This window comes from Protopterus annectens, chromosome 3.part0 (assembly GCF_019279795.1).
Source record: "Protopterus annectens isolate FY-2018-M chromosome 3.part0, PAN1.0, whole genome shotgun sequence".
Lineage (NCBI taxonomy): Eukaryota > Metazoa > Chordata > Ceratodontiformes > Protopteridae > Protopterus > Protopterus annectens.
This window is the reverse complement of record NC_056731.1, coordinates 937,364,011-937,380,776: the sequence shown is the minus strand read 5'-3', so window position 1 is coordinate 937,380,776 and position 16,766 is coordinate 937,364,011. Positions and strand designations below refer to the sequence as shown.

At 41.6% G+C, this 16,766-nt stretch overlaps 1 protein-coding gene across 1 annotated transcript in view; it reads right to left on the bottom strand.

Annotated features, from left to right (window-relative positions):
- The window catches only part of KIF13A (kinesin family member 13A), a 2,301,375-nt gene that overhangs the window by 1,506,850 nt on the left and 777,759 nt on the right, over positions 1–16,766 (bottom strand). Inside the window, exon 11 of the mRNA XM_044065730.1 lies at positions 7,215–7,379. Coding sequence (XP_043921665.1) covers positions 7,215–7,379 — 165 coding nt within the window. The remainder of the gene's footprint in view (positions 1–7,214; positions 7,380–16,766) is intronic.

Here is a 16,766-nt window from a genome sequence, read left to right as displayed (position 1 = left end):
ACCTAAACAGGTGACACAGTAAGAATGGAAATCTCGGTGTAGTATTTGCTTTCCACAGGCAAGACAATTAACTTTTTCTGATATCGGTTAGAGCAAGAAAAAAGGATCACCAATGGGGTATTTAGCTTTAGAAGACTTCAGGACGATTCAAATTGGAAACAAAAACTCAGGTAACAGCCGACCGGCACTCGTGCTAACTGCTTCTGCTTCAGACTCCTCAGCAAGAAAGACTGATGTAATGGCATCGGCTGCCTGTTTTTATACCCCTGACGACCTGACGTCAGTCCTGAAGTGACAGCAACCGACGCAGAAATACTAAGTCTCAAGTATTCAGGCAGACTGAGGGCTACCTGCAGGCAGATAACCCAAGTGTGATGACTGCAACAGTGAAACACGAAGAACATCTGCCTGTAGGGGCAATGAGGTTAACCCCCCCTCCCCCGTCCAGGATAAGCTTCTATGCCTAGTGCCCACTGAGGGTCAAGGCAGGCTCAAGCTCCCTAATATCCTGTAATGGATTATGCAGGTAATTGCAGAATGAACAAATATTAACAATAGTTCAATGCCAATCATATTTCTTTCACAATTAAATAAACCATGCAGAACCACAGCTAACAGCTACACGCTACAATGTTTCAGTGTGTGTCCAGTGGATTAGTTAGCACTGGGATGATGTGAGAAAGTATTTGTGTAGGCAGACAGCATTCAAACTGCATAATAGGCAATGATACAGATACAGGACATTGCCTGGCAACGTGAGGCTGTAATCCAACAGCAACATAAAGTGTGGCAAATCAGACATTACTGGAAACCAAACTTACATTTAGCTTTCAATACCAAACAGAAATTTTAGGATGTATTTGACCCCTGTTTTGGTGCAAAATTTAGGTCTGTAAAGTATAGTACTATGTTCAATTAATTACTAATTACACATAAATGATTCAAGTTTAAAACCAGAACACTGTTTCTGGTCCACATAATAAAAAGTAGAAAAAAGTCTTATTTTTAATTTGAATCTATAAGATTACCAATCACATTTACCTTTTACCAAATGCAAGACTGTAGGCCTTCCACCTGTATAAGTCACAGTTCAAACACTTCTCTGCCCTCTCATGTCCACATTAGTTTGCCATGTGGCCATACTTATCAGCTTTTTGTGAACGGATTCATTTGAAGGAGAGCCTGCTGTACCCTTTCTTTATGGGTTCAGAGCAGCAGCACCACTGCAATGCTATACAACCTGATTATTAATGTGTAAAATATTTTATACTTTTCAGGCTTTTTGTAATCATCACTGGTACTGATAACTAGGCAGTTAAAAGGAAATTATGTATAAATCTCGGTATATATTCTTTATTGGTATACCGTTGCTTAGCAGCACCTTATGTTACTGATTAGCTTCGACTAGCTACCTAATATTACAAAAACACTGCAGTCTACCTTATTAAAATATGTACATTTAAGTACAGTGCCTAACTGTGGCATCTACTAATAGTACAGTACAATGTTCAACACCAGAAGTATACCCCTCACTGGTGAGATCAGACCATAAACTAATCTCACTGGAAATCCACATCCCGCCCCCACCTGAGATAAAAAAAGACCACAGTGAAGAACTTCTCAAAAGCAGACTTCACACTTCTAAAGACTGGTGTGGTCTCTTTTAAGGCCCCCGAGCCTGCAGAAACCATTACTCAAGCCGCTGAATCACTTACAAATGCCTTCTACCAGCACCTACAGGACTGCATGGATCAGGCAATCCCAAACAAAACAAAGACTCTTTGTACCAAAGGCAAGCGTCCAGTCTGGTGGACCCCAGCCATAAACAAGCTCTACAACAAAAGGAGGAAGCTACTACAAAATAGAGCAAAATCCTTAAAAGGGAAACACCTTTGATCATTATAAGTAAAAAACTAAGATCTCTCATAAAATCATCCAAGGCAAATTTTGAGAGAAAAGTCGCTAAGAATTCAAAAGACAATCATAAGGCCTTCTTTAGCTATGTTAGAAACCTGGGAGGAAACTCCCAGATATGCTCAGAATTAGTTCAAAATGATGTAAAAATTACTGAACCTACAGACATTGCCAACATACTGGCTGACAGGTTCAGTGCAAACTTCTCCCCCCTCCCCCCCCCAAAAGGTGAGATATCTATACCAGAGGATTGTAACCTCCCAAACATCTCTAACGCTCAGGTGAGAACTGCTCTCTCCAAGGCAAAAAACACAGCATCCATGGGACCAGATGGTGTCCCCGGTTGTGTGCTCCACGAACTCAATGAGGAATTAAACCCGCAGTTAGGGCAGCTGTTTAATCTTAGCCTCACCTCAGGATACGTGCCTAAGGAGTGGTGTATGGCAACTGTGGTCCCACTTCACAAAGGCGGTGCCTCCACCGACCCTGGAAATTACCGTCCCATTAGCTTGACAAGCCTGATCTGCAAAGCTATGGAGAGGATCATAATGGAACTCATAAATAAAGACATAGGGGACTTGCAGACTTTGGATCCGACCCAGTTTGGCTTTGTCAAAGGCAGATCATGCCTTTTAAACTTGGTTGACTTTTTCGAAACAGTCACCAAGGCCATTGATGACGGAAAGGCAGTCCACACAGCCTACCTCGACCTGGCAAAGGCTTTCGACACAATACCCCACTCAGGTATCATTGAAAAACTCATCAGCTTAAATGTAAACCCATACGTCACAAGATGGGTTGCAAACTGGCTAAGTGACAGAACCCACAGGGTCAGAGTTGCTGGCGTCATGTCAGACTCAAAGCCTGTCACAAGTGGTGTCTCCCACAGGGTTCAGTCCTGGGCCCACTCCCGTTCGGCATCTACTTTTCAGAAGTACAAGCAAACACAGGAGAATTATGGCTGACAAAATTTGCAGATGACTGCAAACTGGGCGCCATAGTTGAGAACACATCTGACACAGATATCCTTCAGAAGGGTCTTATAGAAATGGATAACTGGTGCCAGAGCCATGGCCTAAAGTTAAACGCCAAAAAATGCATAGTCATACCCTTCGGGAAAAACAAGGTTACCCCTAGCTACCATATAGGCGGCAATCCACTAAGCACAGAAGAGGTTATCAGGGATCTGGGGACCCAGGTTGACAGTAACCTTTCGTTTGACACTCACGTTGCCAAAGTAGTTAGGAAGACCTTCTACATTGCCCACCTGATCATGAAGGGATTCACATCTAGATCAAGGGAAGTCATTGTTCCCCTGTACTCATCACTCATCAGACCAATGATTGAGTACAATGCCCCATTCGGAATGTATCTGACACGACACCTGCAGCAACTGGAAAGGCCCCAAAAGTTCCTCACCAAAAGGATAAAGGGTCTCAAAATATGTCCTATGCTGCCCGACTGAAGGAACTCCAGCTCTATTCAGTCGCCACCGTCTGCTCAGAGGTGACCTGTGCCTGACATACAAGGCCATGTCCAACCCAGAATTGATGAACATGCTTCACCTCAAAAAATCTAGATCCCTCAGAACTACAAGGGTGGGAGACTTAAACCTTGACACGGTTATTAATAGGACGTGCTGGAGGGACAGATTCATCACCCAGAGACTCCCTATGCTGTGGAACAAAATCCCGGTACATGTGAGGCAGAGCACCTCGCTGGCTTTGTTCAAGAGAAATCTTGACCAATGGATGGGAGATCACAGATATACCCGAGGGATTATCTCAGTGTCACTGCTTGACAGAGGCACAGCAAAATAATGGGCATAGTATCCTCCAAACTAAAGGGGTGGCGAAAGCCACAAAACTCTGGGCTAGGCTTATAAATGCCCTTGGGCAGATAGCCTAGTATGAACCTATGAACCTATGGTAGAAAAAGACTGGAGATTACTCTGCTTATGTGTTTAATAAAAAACTAAACATTTTCTTGCTCTCAGCACAGGTTCTGTACATATATAAACAAACAAATGCACACAGTCTGCTAATCTTCATTTGTCAAACAGCATGGGTTACTCACCTTAGTGATCCTCTCGGAATAATGGTCAACCTTTAGTCTGTTGCAGCCAGTTTTTCCTATGCTTTGGGTGGGTGGGTGTGTATGTATGTGTATATATATATATATATATATATATATATATATATATATATATTTTTTTTTTTTTTTTAAACAGGAAAAGTTTTCGTAACAGTAAATAAATTTTACAAATGAGTGACTGTCTTCCATGCAGCCATACCTTTGCGCCAAACAGAAAAACTACTGAATGCATCTTTGCTGGCTACTAATCTTCAGTCAGTGCTGGTGCAACCTAACAAAAATTACAATACTGAATCAGGTACTCAAAGCTCAAATGCCAGTAAAAAATCACCGACCCAGCCTAGTGACGACAGCGTACTATGGTAATCAGAATTCTGTGGTGTGAACTAAAATGGCTAAATCCTTCCACTGAAATCATCTGTTTACTTCACTCAATCCCAAGCAGCAGAAAGCTAATTAATCTCATTGCTTCCTATAGTCTTCTAAACTAGAAAACTACTTGCTTCCTGAAAGCTTTTCTAAAAAAATTTCTACTGCCAATACAATTCACAAGATTTGCATTATCGGATAAATGACAGTTATAAAAAAATGTAAAATATGAAAGTTCTTTAGGAGATAACAGGTAACACTCTAGTGACAGTATCAAATTTCTAAGTGTTGATTTTAAATTGCAGACTTATGAAAGAAAATTGCTATCTCATTTGCCAAAAATTATTAGTGTTAAAGACAGATCCATTATATCTGTAGGACAATTATTCATCTGTTTGAAAGCATTTCAATGATGCTAAGAAGGGTAGGCATATTGCTTTTTATGACATTGCAGAATCTATGCAAACTATGCATATAGTATATTCACAGTATGTCAAAGGAATACTAATCTGTAAAACAATGCATGTTAGACAGCAAATGTCAGTGCCACCATTGTCATAATGTTTTGTATAACATGGCCATCATTTGTTCACCTGTAGATTACACAGCTTTTATACAATTAATGCAGTTGCTAAGAGTCATAGGTGTTTTAACATCTCATAACGTCTTCACATTACTCACCATGTTTTAATATCACTTTTTACCAACACCAACTATTTGCATGTACCACCATCAGCACATTATCACACTCCATATTTGCATTAATACAAACATGAAAAACATGTCCTTTTTTATAAATATTTACAAACACACACTAGCTCTGTACATCCCCTGCCTCCCATTAGACTAAGCAGGCTTAGCAAACCATGCCAGGTTGTAGACTTGCTACCTTAGTTTTAGGTATATATCTGTACCTATAGTTCAGAAACTAGACCTTGAAAACATATGAGTATATTCGTGGCAGGAGCATTGGGAATTCTCCTATAATGATGAGTATATACTCCTATAGGAAGCAATGATTTAAAATAAAATTTCTCAACCATTGATAAACTTTTACAGTTTGCCCCTCATGTACATCATCATAGTCCCAGCAGCCTTTTAAACATTCCATACTCATGCTGCTAACAAATATTCCCTCACCTGCTGAACACAGACTACAGAGCCATTTCTAATCTCTGCCTGCTCACATAAATATTCAAAAAGCTCTTATCTAAGCAATATTTTAAAAATACTATCAGCTACAGGCTGCTCCGTGACCAACTTAGATTCCTTTAACTCCATGACAGCTTAAGTCTCAGCTACTGATTCTATCTATGCCTTGGTCAATGATGGGCTTATCTCAGCCAGAGTTTACGTAGACACGGCTTCAGCCAGAGTTTACGCAGAAATGACTAGGGCCTTTGAAAATGTCAACCACAACCTCCTTCTCCTCACACCCAGCAGGTTAAACTTTGGAGACAATTCAGTTGTATGGTTCCAAACCTATATGAAGGACAAACATTCAAATTAATGCTAACAATTCACACTCAAAAATGGGACCCTTACCACTGAAGACCCAGAAGATACAGTATTAGGGGCCTCTCCTGTTCTCTCCTTTTATCAGTAATGTCACTCCTTAATATCATAATGCATATACATGAGATTTTTCTGCTTGATGGAAACAAAACAAGTGATACTCTTCAGTCAAACCTACAGACCTATTTCTCAGAATTTTGTGAATGGCTTCATAACAGTGGATTCCTAACTGACAAAGACAACAAATATAATATTTTCAACAAAAAAAAACTCCCTACCATACCACCCGTACTAATTTAAAGATAATACAGGAAATGTCATCCCAAATGCTTCAGAGTAGAAATATCTGAGGGGTAACTCTAGATCGCTACCTTTTCAACTCATACTGACATCATCTCCAAACACTTTCACAACTCAAAATCTGTTAATCTTTCACCTCGTATTTACCATTGGCTCCTTCAGCCACAGATAAAAACGTCCCCATTCCTAAAATGGAATATGGGCTGCCATTATGTTTCAACTCTGCCAACAATACTCAAACTTCAATCTGTACTAACTAAATATGCAGATTTGCACTACTTGTTGACCAAAGATATCACTGTTACATTCTAGAGGATTTCAACTGATTATGTATCACAAAGTAGGGCTACACTGCTTCTCGACAGCCTTATTTTCAAAAATACTTCAGCTTAGCTATTACTCACCATGAAAAGAACTCTCCCACCCAGACAACAAACTTATTCACTCACGAACAGTCAAGATGGCATATGTTTACTAGCTAGACCAAAATTCAAACAGGCTGTAGATGAAAAAGCCTTTTCTAGATTAGTGCCTGCTCTGTTGTATCACCTACCAAAGACGTTGAAAACACTCTAACCCTGGAAACCTTCAAATATAAATCTTGAATTCTTAAAAAAAGAAACCAAGTTCACCTGTTTCAGAGATGTTGATTAATTTAACATTGTCACACTTGTAAACAATGTATAATCTCTATCTGTAATTCCACATTTAAAACATTTATTTGCTATTCAACTATACTCTGATTCTTAAATACTTCCTTCATGTGCCTTTAGACATTTTTTAATCTGTACTACACAGCTGACTGCACCCAGGTTGTGAATTAAAGGTGTCAGTAGTCCAAGCTCATTTGGTTATCTGGTAATCAAATTGTCAACTAAATACAAACAGTAAAGGCACCACTCCTTAAACTCCAGTGTTCCCAGCTGTAAAGACAGCCTCAAGCTGGACCCAAAAACCAGCACAGCTAATGTGAAGGAAATGCAAAATGCAGAACTGACATCATCTTCTAGGGTATTACTTACCCTGCAGGTTAGCTTTTTAGCCATATGAACAATATCTCCATTGTTGTCCATTACTTCGTAACTCCCACTTTCGCTGGAGTTCTCAGAAGAATCATCCCCACCCACTAATCGCTCAGGAACAGCTCCACTGACCCGCATCACCTCAATATGAAGTCGGCCAGCAACCTGTAGTAAAAAAATAAAGGTTACTGTAATACAATGCAGTATTAAGTTCTACAGAAATACAAAATACATTTTAGTATGTATATCCTACATATTAAAACTCGGCATTGAGAAAAGAAGACAAATAATGATGGCGGATATTGGATCAAAGAAATAATTGCAAAGTCAGGTAAAACGCAAATACACTACAGTGTGCCAAGAAAAAAGGTAGTTGCTTTGTACTCCATCCTACATGAAACTAACTGTATTCCACCCTAAAACTATATTTTTATATTTAATCCACATATTCTTTCTGCAATAGTAATACACTGCTCAAATATTGCTATCATCATCATTCTGCCTCATTCCTTACAGGTGACCAACATTAGTGATACTTTTTGTCAGTACTTACATAGCCTTGTGCTGGATTCGGGTCATTATCTATGCACCTCTGTTTACAGGATTTTTCTCCACTTTCACGCTTACATTTAACTATTGTATTTCTGGCCTCTAACAAAAGTCAGAGAAGTACTGTTTTTTCTCTGTCATCCTCCCTCAGGGATAAACTATTCTCCACTTATGGCTCTTGATCTTAATACCAGGCTGACATTCTATGAGCTGGATTATCAATCAATAAGATGCTGATGTTTCAGGTAGACCTACTGCTGCTGCTGCTGCTGCTGTGGGCCAGCCTTGAGTTAATGATTTTTAGTGATGCCTTTAACTCTGACTTGTTTAATGAAGGCGCATTTAGTATCTAGGTACAGAGGATGAAAACACCCACTAAAAGCTCTGGGGCATAGTTAAGGAGGAAAACAGACAAACATCACATAAAATAATGAAATGACAGTATTTGGGTCAAAGAACTAGTACACTCTGACTCCTATGTAATTTGTGGGGTGGTGCTGAAGAAGTTCTTTCAAAGACATCAGTATAACTGCTTATCACATCCTCAAGAATGTCTATACATTGAAACATAAACATGACAAACTTATGACAAATGCAGGATCCTGTCTAGAATGCAGAATGTCTGGTTCGGTCCTTTTCATACCTTTATGATCAGCATCCTGTTATAAGGATGTAATTAGATTACAGGTACCATTAAAATCAATGTTGACATGTATACCTGATTACTGTTGTAGAGCCCAAGTTTTATATAAAGTTCAGGTATGTGAAAGCAAGTTACCCCCACATGACATTTAAGAATGACTTTCTGTTAAGGAATACTGGAGTGAACTTGACTTCACACCTCAACATTGTCAAAGCTGTCTGACTGCTGTTACAACAGGACCTTCCATACAGCTTTTCTGGAAAGGTTCACCCAACCTCGGCCACAGTTTGCTGTGAGGGAAATATTAGTTTGCTTTTTATTTCTTGTATTTTGTATTACTTTACTGACTTTTTCTATTTTGTATACTGTGATTTGTTTTCTTTACACTGTGTTTTACTTGTATTCTGCTTTTAACTGCATATCAAAACTTGGAGAGACCAACGCTCTGTCTCGTGAGTCAGACAGAAAATTTTGCCACCCTCCTACCCTGTTACTGTTGTGTTCTTAAACAACACCGTCTTTCTAGTTGTCTACCCCTTATGTTTACTGGCTGATGTGAGTAAGCACAAGATTATCACTTTGTGAAATCACTCCCCTTCAACTACTTAAATCACTGGCCAGCCAACTGTATTCCATAGTACCAGTCAGAATACAAAAATGCCCAACCCGTTTCAATCGATCTTGCTCTTTTAAAAATGGTGGCTCTCCACTAAAACTTAACCTTTTAGACAAGTTACACACTTTCATATCCAACTGTTTAGTTCACACTGCAGTGTTTAGGATAAACCATTTATTTGCTTCATCTTACCTTCAAGCATCTATTGCAAGACCACCAGTTATTGGAGAGCTCACGTCCTGCCTCTCAGTAGTCATCTTGGGATTAGTACTTCTGTTTTCTCCGGGTGAGAGAAGGAGTACAGTGACATTATTTCCTGGACAGTGCTGATTACCAGAAAGCCTAATAACAGCTTTATAGGTGACAGCTTGGAATCGGTGCTTATATTCTGATCCTGGTGAGAGTAGGAGCAGAGTGCATTGATTCCGGACTCTTTCTGGTTGGAGAACGTGTCTGTGCTTAACGTGCCTGACTGGTTTGGTTGCTATTCGAGGCAGCTACTAGAAAAAGGCTACAAGCCTAAAGACCCTTGCGTCATCTGGGACAAGACTGTGGGTCACCAAACAGGCTGTGGCCTGCTTCTCTTCTTGGGACTGGTGCTAACAATTTGCTTCAGGTGAGAGAAGAAGCAAAGGAATATTGTATCTCAACAGAGTGAAGCTGTGCTGAGACCAGAATAAGTAGCAGCCAGGCAGCAGCCATTCATGCTACTCTCCTCTTTTCATCATTCTAGACAAGCTAATTTGTTGTTTTTAGTAAGCACTACTTGATTTATTTCTAATTTCAGAATATCTGCTTAAATGCTTCATCCTTAAATGTTCAGGGTCTACGTATTTGTTTCCCTTCAAGTGTTTGGCAGTGCTCTGTGCAAACCCTTAATGCCATTTTTCCTGTAAAAACACAATTGAAATTTCTCCAATATCTAGTTGCACACAGGACAACTAGTTTGCAGTGGCAAGCACTGTCCACATAGTTGCAAACCAGATACTCCTGACAGTGATTGATATTCTCACTCCAACAGTCTAATCAATAAAAAAAGGTCTGTTGCCATGGATATGAACTTTCCTACTGTCTCCGTTACTGGCTTGGTGGATATGGGCATCCTGAGGCAATGCAGAAATTGCCTCATGTTTACTGACAACCAGTTAATTCTGAAACAAACTGATACGGTATGTGAGAGATGTATTTACACAAAGTCACCGGAGGCAAAGCTCTCACATAAAAGTAAGCCTAATGCCAACAAGGTTGTCAGTAGTATACATACTGCACCCGTCACACAATTCAAAGCAGACATACAGACCCACATATACTTAGGCACTTACATGTGACCATCCTAAACCACAAAGACCTCTTAGATAAAGTACACATAAAAAATACCCTCAGCAGCCACAAATGCACTCTTTCAAAACACCCACATCAACACACAGAGCTACATCTCATGGAGAATCTACCTCTAAGCCCATAAGGCAAGTCACCACACAACCCAACAACATTCTAGTCACTGGAGACTCCATTGTGAGAATGATGCCCCTCTCACCAGGCTGAGTAAGGAGAAAGTTATGGTCAGTTGCTTACCAAGGGCTAAGATCCGCCATATTACGCATGCACTCAGGTCATTGGAACACAATTACCAATATTATTCAGTCATAACCCATGTGGGAAGCAAATGACTTGAGACGTACCTCTCTACACTATATGAAGAGAGATGTCATAGAGCTTTCAGAATATGTGTTTCAGGCTGGTGTGAGCCTAGCACTGAGCAGCATTTTACCTTCTCCAAGGATGATGCCACAATAGGAACAAAAGATGATTGACTTTAATAATTGGCTTAGTTTCTGGTGACATTCTAAGAGGGTGCAATATCTGTCAGCATGGAAAGAGATGGTCAACAGATCACGATGCTTTGCTAGGGATGGTCTGCACCTCTCACCTCTAGGCTTTAGAATATTGACTAAAATATTGTCTTCTCCCATAGTGCCTTTTTAGGCAATGGCAAACTGAAAGTACTTCTGACGTTGCAAATCAAAACCAAGAAGAACTAAAGGTATTACTGCTAGGAACCTAAACAAAAAACTCCACTCCCTGGAAGCTCTCTTTACCCTAGAGAATGCTGATGTCTGTACGGTCTCAGAGATGTGGTTTAAAGCTACGGACAGCGCACCAACAGTGCAGGGTTATAATGCCTTCTACACATTTAAACAAGCTACTTCACAGGTAGGGATTAAAGGTGGAGGTTTCACTATTTACATAAAAAATAAATATACTTCAAGGCTGCTCAAACAGGACAATGCACTTGAGCTGCTCCATGTTCAAATCACCGTAGGTAAAATCCAATACCACTTCCTTGCAAGCTATAGGTTCCCCCTCTATGACCCAGGAAACCCATATCTTGTATTTAAACGTATTAAAAACACTAACTATCCAAACCAATACCATATTCATGGATGACTAATTACCCCACTATTAACTTGGAATCCTATACAACATCAAACGTACATACACAGAGATTCCTGGATTTTGTAAACACAAACACCCTGGACCAGATAGTCAATGCACCAACCAGGGATGCAACCATACTAGATCTGGTCCTCAGTAATACGGAAGAGTGCTGCACACTCCCTACTGTAATGCCTTCCCTGGTAAGGTCAGACCACAAAATGGTCTCCTATGAAGTAAAAATAAAACCTGGACCCCCAAATAAACTGGGAATATTCTGGAACTATTCTAAGGCTAACCTCCTGCTATTAAGTGAGAACCTGGAAACATTTCAAGCCCCTATAAACTATGAAAACACTTCTGCCTATGCAGAACTATTCAGAGAAACCCTGTACAAGCATGTTAATAGCTGCATAGCGGCAGCTGTACCCACCAGGAAGAAGTACAGAACTAACTCACAAAACAAGCCACCCTAGTGGAATCACAAAATCAATTGAATGTACAACAGGAGGAAGAAAATAACTGCAAAAAATTAGGAGGTGCAGCACCCAGTAGGATAAAAGCACTCTCATTAAACAAAACAAACTACTGAGTTTGGCCTCCCAGGCCAAGGACAACCACAAAGCATTCTTCAGCTATGTCTGCAACCTCAAAGACAATACACAATTGTGTGTAGAGCTCATTATAAATGCAGCCACCTATACCGAGTCAAAAGATAAAGCAAAACTCCTGGCTGATAAATTCAGCTCCAACTTTACTCCTCTCTCCCCCTCAGCTTTCTATCAGGAAATATCAAATATAACTCCCCCTACTATCACTACAGAACAGGTCCTTAATGCTCCAAGACCAACACTACATCAATGGGTCCAGACAATATCCCAGGATGCCTTCTAAGTAGCATGAAAATGACCTATCAGGGCCTCTAGAATTACTTTTTAACTGCAGCCTCCAAACAGGCTTCATGCCTCATGAATGGAGAAAGGCAACAGTCATCCCTCTGCACAAAGGTGAGCCATCTACAGACCCAGGAAACTAGAGACCCACAAGTCTCACTAGTTTTATATGTAAAGCCATGGAAATAATTATCATGGAGATGATCAATAGAGATATAGTAAACCTCCAGACACCGGACCCAACCCAGTTTGGTTTAGTAAAGGGCAGATCATGCCTACTCATCCTGGGGGACTTCTTTGACAAGGTCACCAAAGCAATGGATGAAGGCAAAATCGTTCACACTGCCTACCTTGACCTGGCCAAGGCATTTGACAATACTCCACTGTGGCAATGTTGACAAACTCAAGAGGTTAGGTACAAAGCCGTACATCACCCGGTGGATAGCCAACTGGCTCACAGACAGTACCCAGGAAGTTAGAAATGGTGAGTCCACCTTTACAAAGAGGCCAGTCACAAGTGGAGTCCCTCAGGGATCAGTCCTTGGACTGCTCCTTTTCGGCACTTACCTCTCAGAAGTCAAGGCCAATGTCAGTGGTCTCTGGCTGACTAAATTTGCAGATGATTGCAAATTAGGAGCTGTCACTGAATCCCACACTGACACAAATGTTCTCCAGGAGGGGGTGACACTGACAAACAACTGGTGTCAGAGTAATGGACAACTTAAATGCCAAGAAATGCATAACAGCATCCTTTGGGAAGTCATCCATCCCTGGTAACTTATCATATTGACAACATACCCCTTAAAGTTGATCCAGTAGGCAGGGACAGACATAGATATTAATTTAAGCCTTTGATCACCACATGCTTATAGTCGTGAGGAAATCATTCTATGTTGCACAACTTATAAACAAAGGTATGGCATCTAAGTCCAAGGAAGTCATTGTTCCACTGTATTCGGCATTCATCAGACCTATCATTGAGTACAGTGTCCCTTTTGGTATGTACCTAACCAGGCATATCTAACAACTGGAATGTCCACAGGTCGATACTAGGCTATCGGCCCTAGGGCCTATACAAGCCCAGCCAAAAAGGTACCCTGGCTTTTGCCACCCAAGGAAATTATTTTCCTGTGCCACTGTCAAGCAGAGCCACAGAGGTGATCACCTGGGTGAATTTCCTATTTCCCATCCAATCATCAAGATTTTTCTTGAAGAGTGCTAATGAGGAGCTTTGTTTGATATAGATAGGTAGTTTATTCCAGAGTATGGGAAGTTTTTGGGACAGGAATCTATCCCTCCGGCATGTTCTATTTATTGTGGTGACAAGGTTTAGGTCCCTAGAGCGTGTAGCTCGGAGGGATTGGGATTTCTTTAAGTGGAGCATGTTCAACAGCTCTGGGTTTGACATAGCTTGGTATGTTAGGCAGAGATCACTTCTGAGTAGGCGATATGCGACGGAGTAAAGCTTGAGTTTTTTGAGACGGTCTGCGTATGGCATCTGTTTGAGGCCGGTAATCCTTTTTGTGAGGTATTTCTGTGGCCTTTCCAGTTGTTGTAGATGTCTTGTGAGGTACATACCAAAAGGGGTGTTGTACTCTATAATGGGTCTAATGAGTGATGAGTAGAGGGGAACAATGACCACTTTTTTTCTGGATGAGAAACCTTTTGTGATGAGGTGCACCACGTAGAAGGATTTCCTGACTACTGTGGTGATGTGATTATCAAAGGAGAGATGACTGTCCACCTGTGTCCCAAGGTCTCATCACACTTTCGGTGTTAAGTATACTACCGCCTATGTTGTAGTTCATGGGTACAGAGTTTTTACCAAAGGGGATGACAATGCACTTTTTGGCACCGAGCTTGAGGCCATGGCTTTGACATCAGGCATCTGTCTCAGTGAGGCCCTTTTGTAGGATGTCCACATTGCTAGGAGTTTCAATTATGGTTCCTAGTTTGTAGTCATCTGCAAACTTCGTTGGCCAAAGACCTTCTGTGTTAGCCTGTACTTCAGGGAAGTAGATACCAAACAGGAGAGGACCCAGGACTGAACCCTGTGGTACTCCACTTGTCACTGGTCTGAAGTCGGATTTGGAGTCTGCTACTTTCACAGTGTGGGTTCTGTCAGTGAGCCAGTTGGCAACCCATCTTGTGACATAGGGATTTATACCTAGTTTAGTGAGTTTATCTAGAATTCCAGAGTGGGGGATGGTGTCAAAAGCCTTGGCAAGATCTAGATAGGCTGTGTGAACCACCTTACCCTTGTCTATGGCTTTGATGACTGATTCAAAGAAGTCTATCAGGTGTAGGAGACATGATCTGTCTTTTACAAATCCAAACTGGGTGGGGTCCAGAGTTTGGAGATTACCACTGTCTTTGTTTCTAAGTTCCATGATGATACGTTCCATGGCCTTGCAGACCAGGCTCGTCAGGCTAATGGGGCGATAGTTCCCAGGGTCCGTGGTGACTCCCCCCTTGTGGAGTGGGATAACCATCGCTGTGCGCCATTCAGCAGGCACAAAGCCTGAGGTGAGGCTATGATTGAACATGGCACTTAGGTGGGGTGCCAGTTCATTCTGTAGTTCATGTAGAACGTAGCCTGGGATGTTGTCTGGTCCCATGGACGCTGTGTTCTTGGCTTTGGAGAGTGTGTTTTTTACCTGTGCAGCCGTGATTACAGGAACTTTACATTCTTCCGGTATAGAGATGGGCTCTTTAGAGGGTGAGAGGGGGGTAAAGTTAGCACTGAACCTATCTGCCAGAATGTTGGCAATATCAGTTGGGTCTGTACATTTAGTGCCATTGTGCTATAACTCAGAGCAGATCTGAGTGTTGCCATTGAGATTCTTGACATAGCTATAGAATGCTTTATGTTTGTCTTTAGAATCAGTGACCATTTTGTTTTCATAACTAGCTTTGGAGGATTTTATCAGGGATCGCAGCTTCTTACTGAGGCTGACCAGGGAGCTCCTCCACTTGTAGGATTTTACTCTCTTTTGCAACAGTTTCTTCCTTCTGTTGTACAGTTTGTTTATGGCAGGGGACCACCAGACTGGCTTCCTTTTTTTGGAGGATAGCATCTTGGTTCTGTTTGGGATAGCACAATCCTTGCACTCATGTAAGTGCTTATAAAGTGCAATTGTGTAGGATTCAGTAGTCGTAACTATTGTCCATCTGCATGAGTGTCATGAAGTTCACCACTTCTGTCTTAAGAAGCATGAAGTTGGCTTTGGAGAAATGTTTTACCATAGTTTCCTTAATGGGGGGTGGGTGCAGGATGTGGATATCTAGGGCAATTAGCTTATGGTCGGATCAGACCAATGAGATATTGACTTCAGGTGGGAACACCAGTCACTCACGTTGGTAATGACTAGATCTAGGATATTGTTGCCCCTGGTGGGGGTGTGGATAAGTTGATCCAGGGCATTGGAGTTTATGAATTCCAGAAAGCGTTGAGCGAAGGAATTGGTACAAGAGTAGTTTTCCCAGTTAATGGTGGGATATTTGAAATCGCCCATTATTAGGGTGTTTGGTTGAACCTTAACATTTTCCAGTACATCAAGAAAAAAGGAGTGGGAATCCTGGGGTATGGTGGGTGATCTGTAGCAAGCTACAATTTGGATTGCAGCTTTGCCCAGAGTTAGTTGCACTTGGATAACCTCGGCTGCATTATGCTGAGCAACTAGCATGGAGGTGTGGATATCCTTAACGAATACGGACACACCTCCACCTATGGTGTTCCGGTCCAGGTTACATGGCCGAAAAGTGTGGTATGAGTTATAGCCTGATAGTGCAGGGGGTGAACTCTGGAGCCTTGAACCAGGTCTCAGTCACTGCACAGATATCGATGTTCTCCATTTTAAGGAGTGCCTCGAGTGAGTGCATTTTGAGATGTAGACTTCTAGCATTGAGTAGCATCACCCTCAGTTTTTGCTTGCCTGTTCCTGTTACGGTGGTGAATTTGTCATTTGAACCTTGTCTAAAAAAGGCACTATAGGGGCGGCAAGAACCTTAGCCAGTGTCGGGAATCCCAGGGGTGACAGGTGCAGGCCATCTCTGGCAAAGCCATCGTGATCCGTCAACCATATCATCCCAGGCAGACAAATACTGGATCCCTTTAGAATGGCACCAGAAGCTTAACCAATTGTTGAAGTCAATAATTTTGTCCTTGTACTGCAACATCATTCTGGGTGATGGCAGAATGCTACTCAGGGCTAGGGTCATACCTGCCTGGGCTACAAGATCGGAGAGCTCTTCCATGTCTCTTTTCATGTAGTCCAGGGAGGTATGTCTCCGGTCGTTCGCACCAACATGGACAATGACAGTGTCATATTTGTACTTGTTGTGGAGTGACCTGAGTGCGTGGGTTATGTGGCGGATCCTGGCACCTGACAGGCAGCTGACAGTAACCTTCTCCT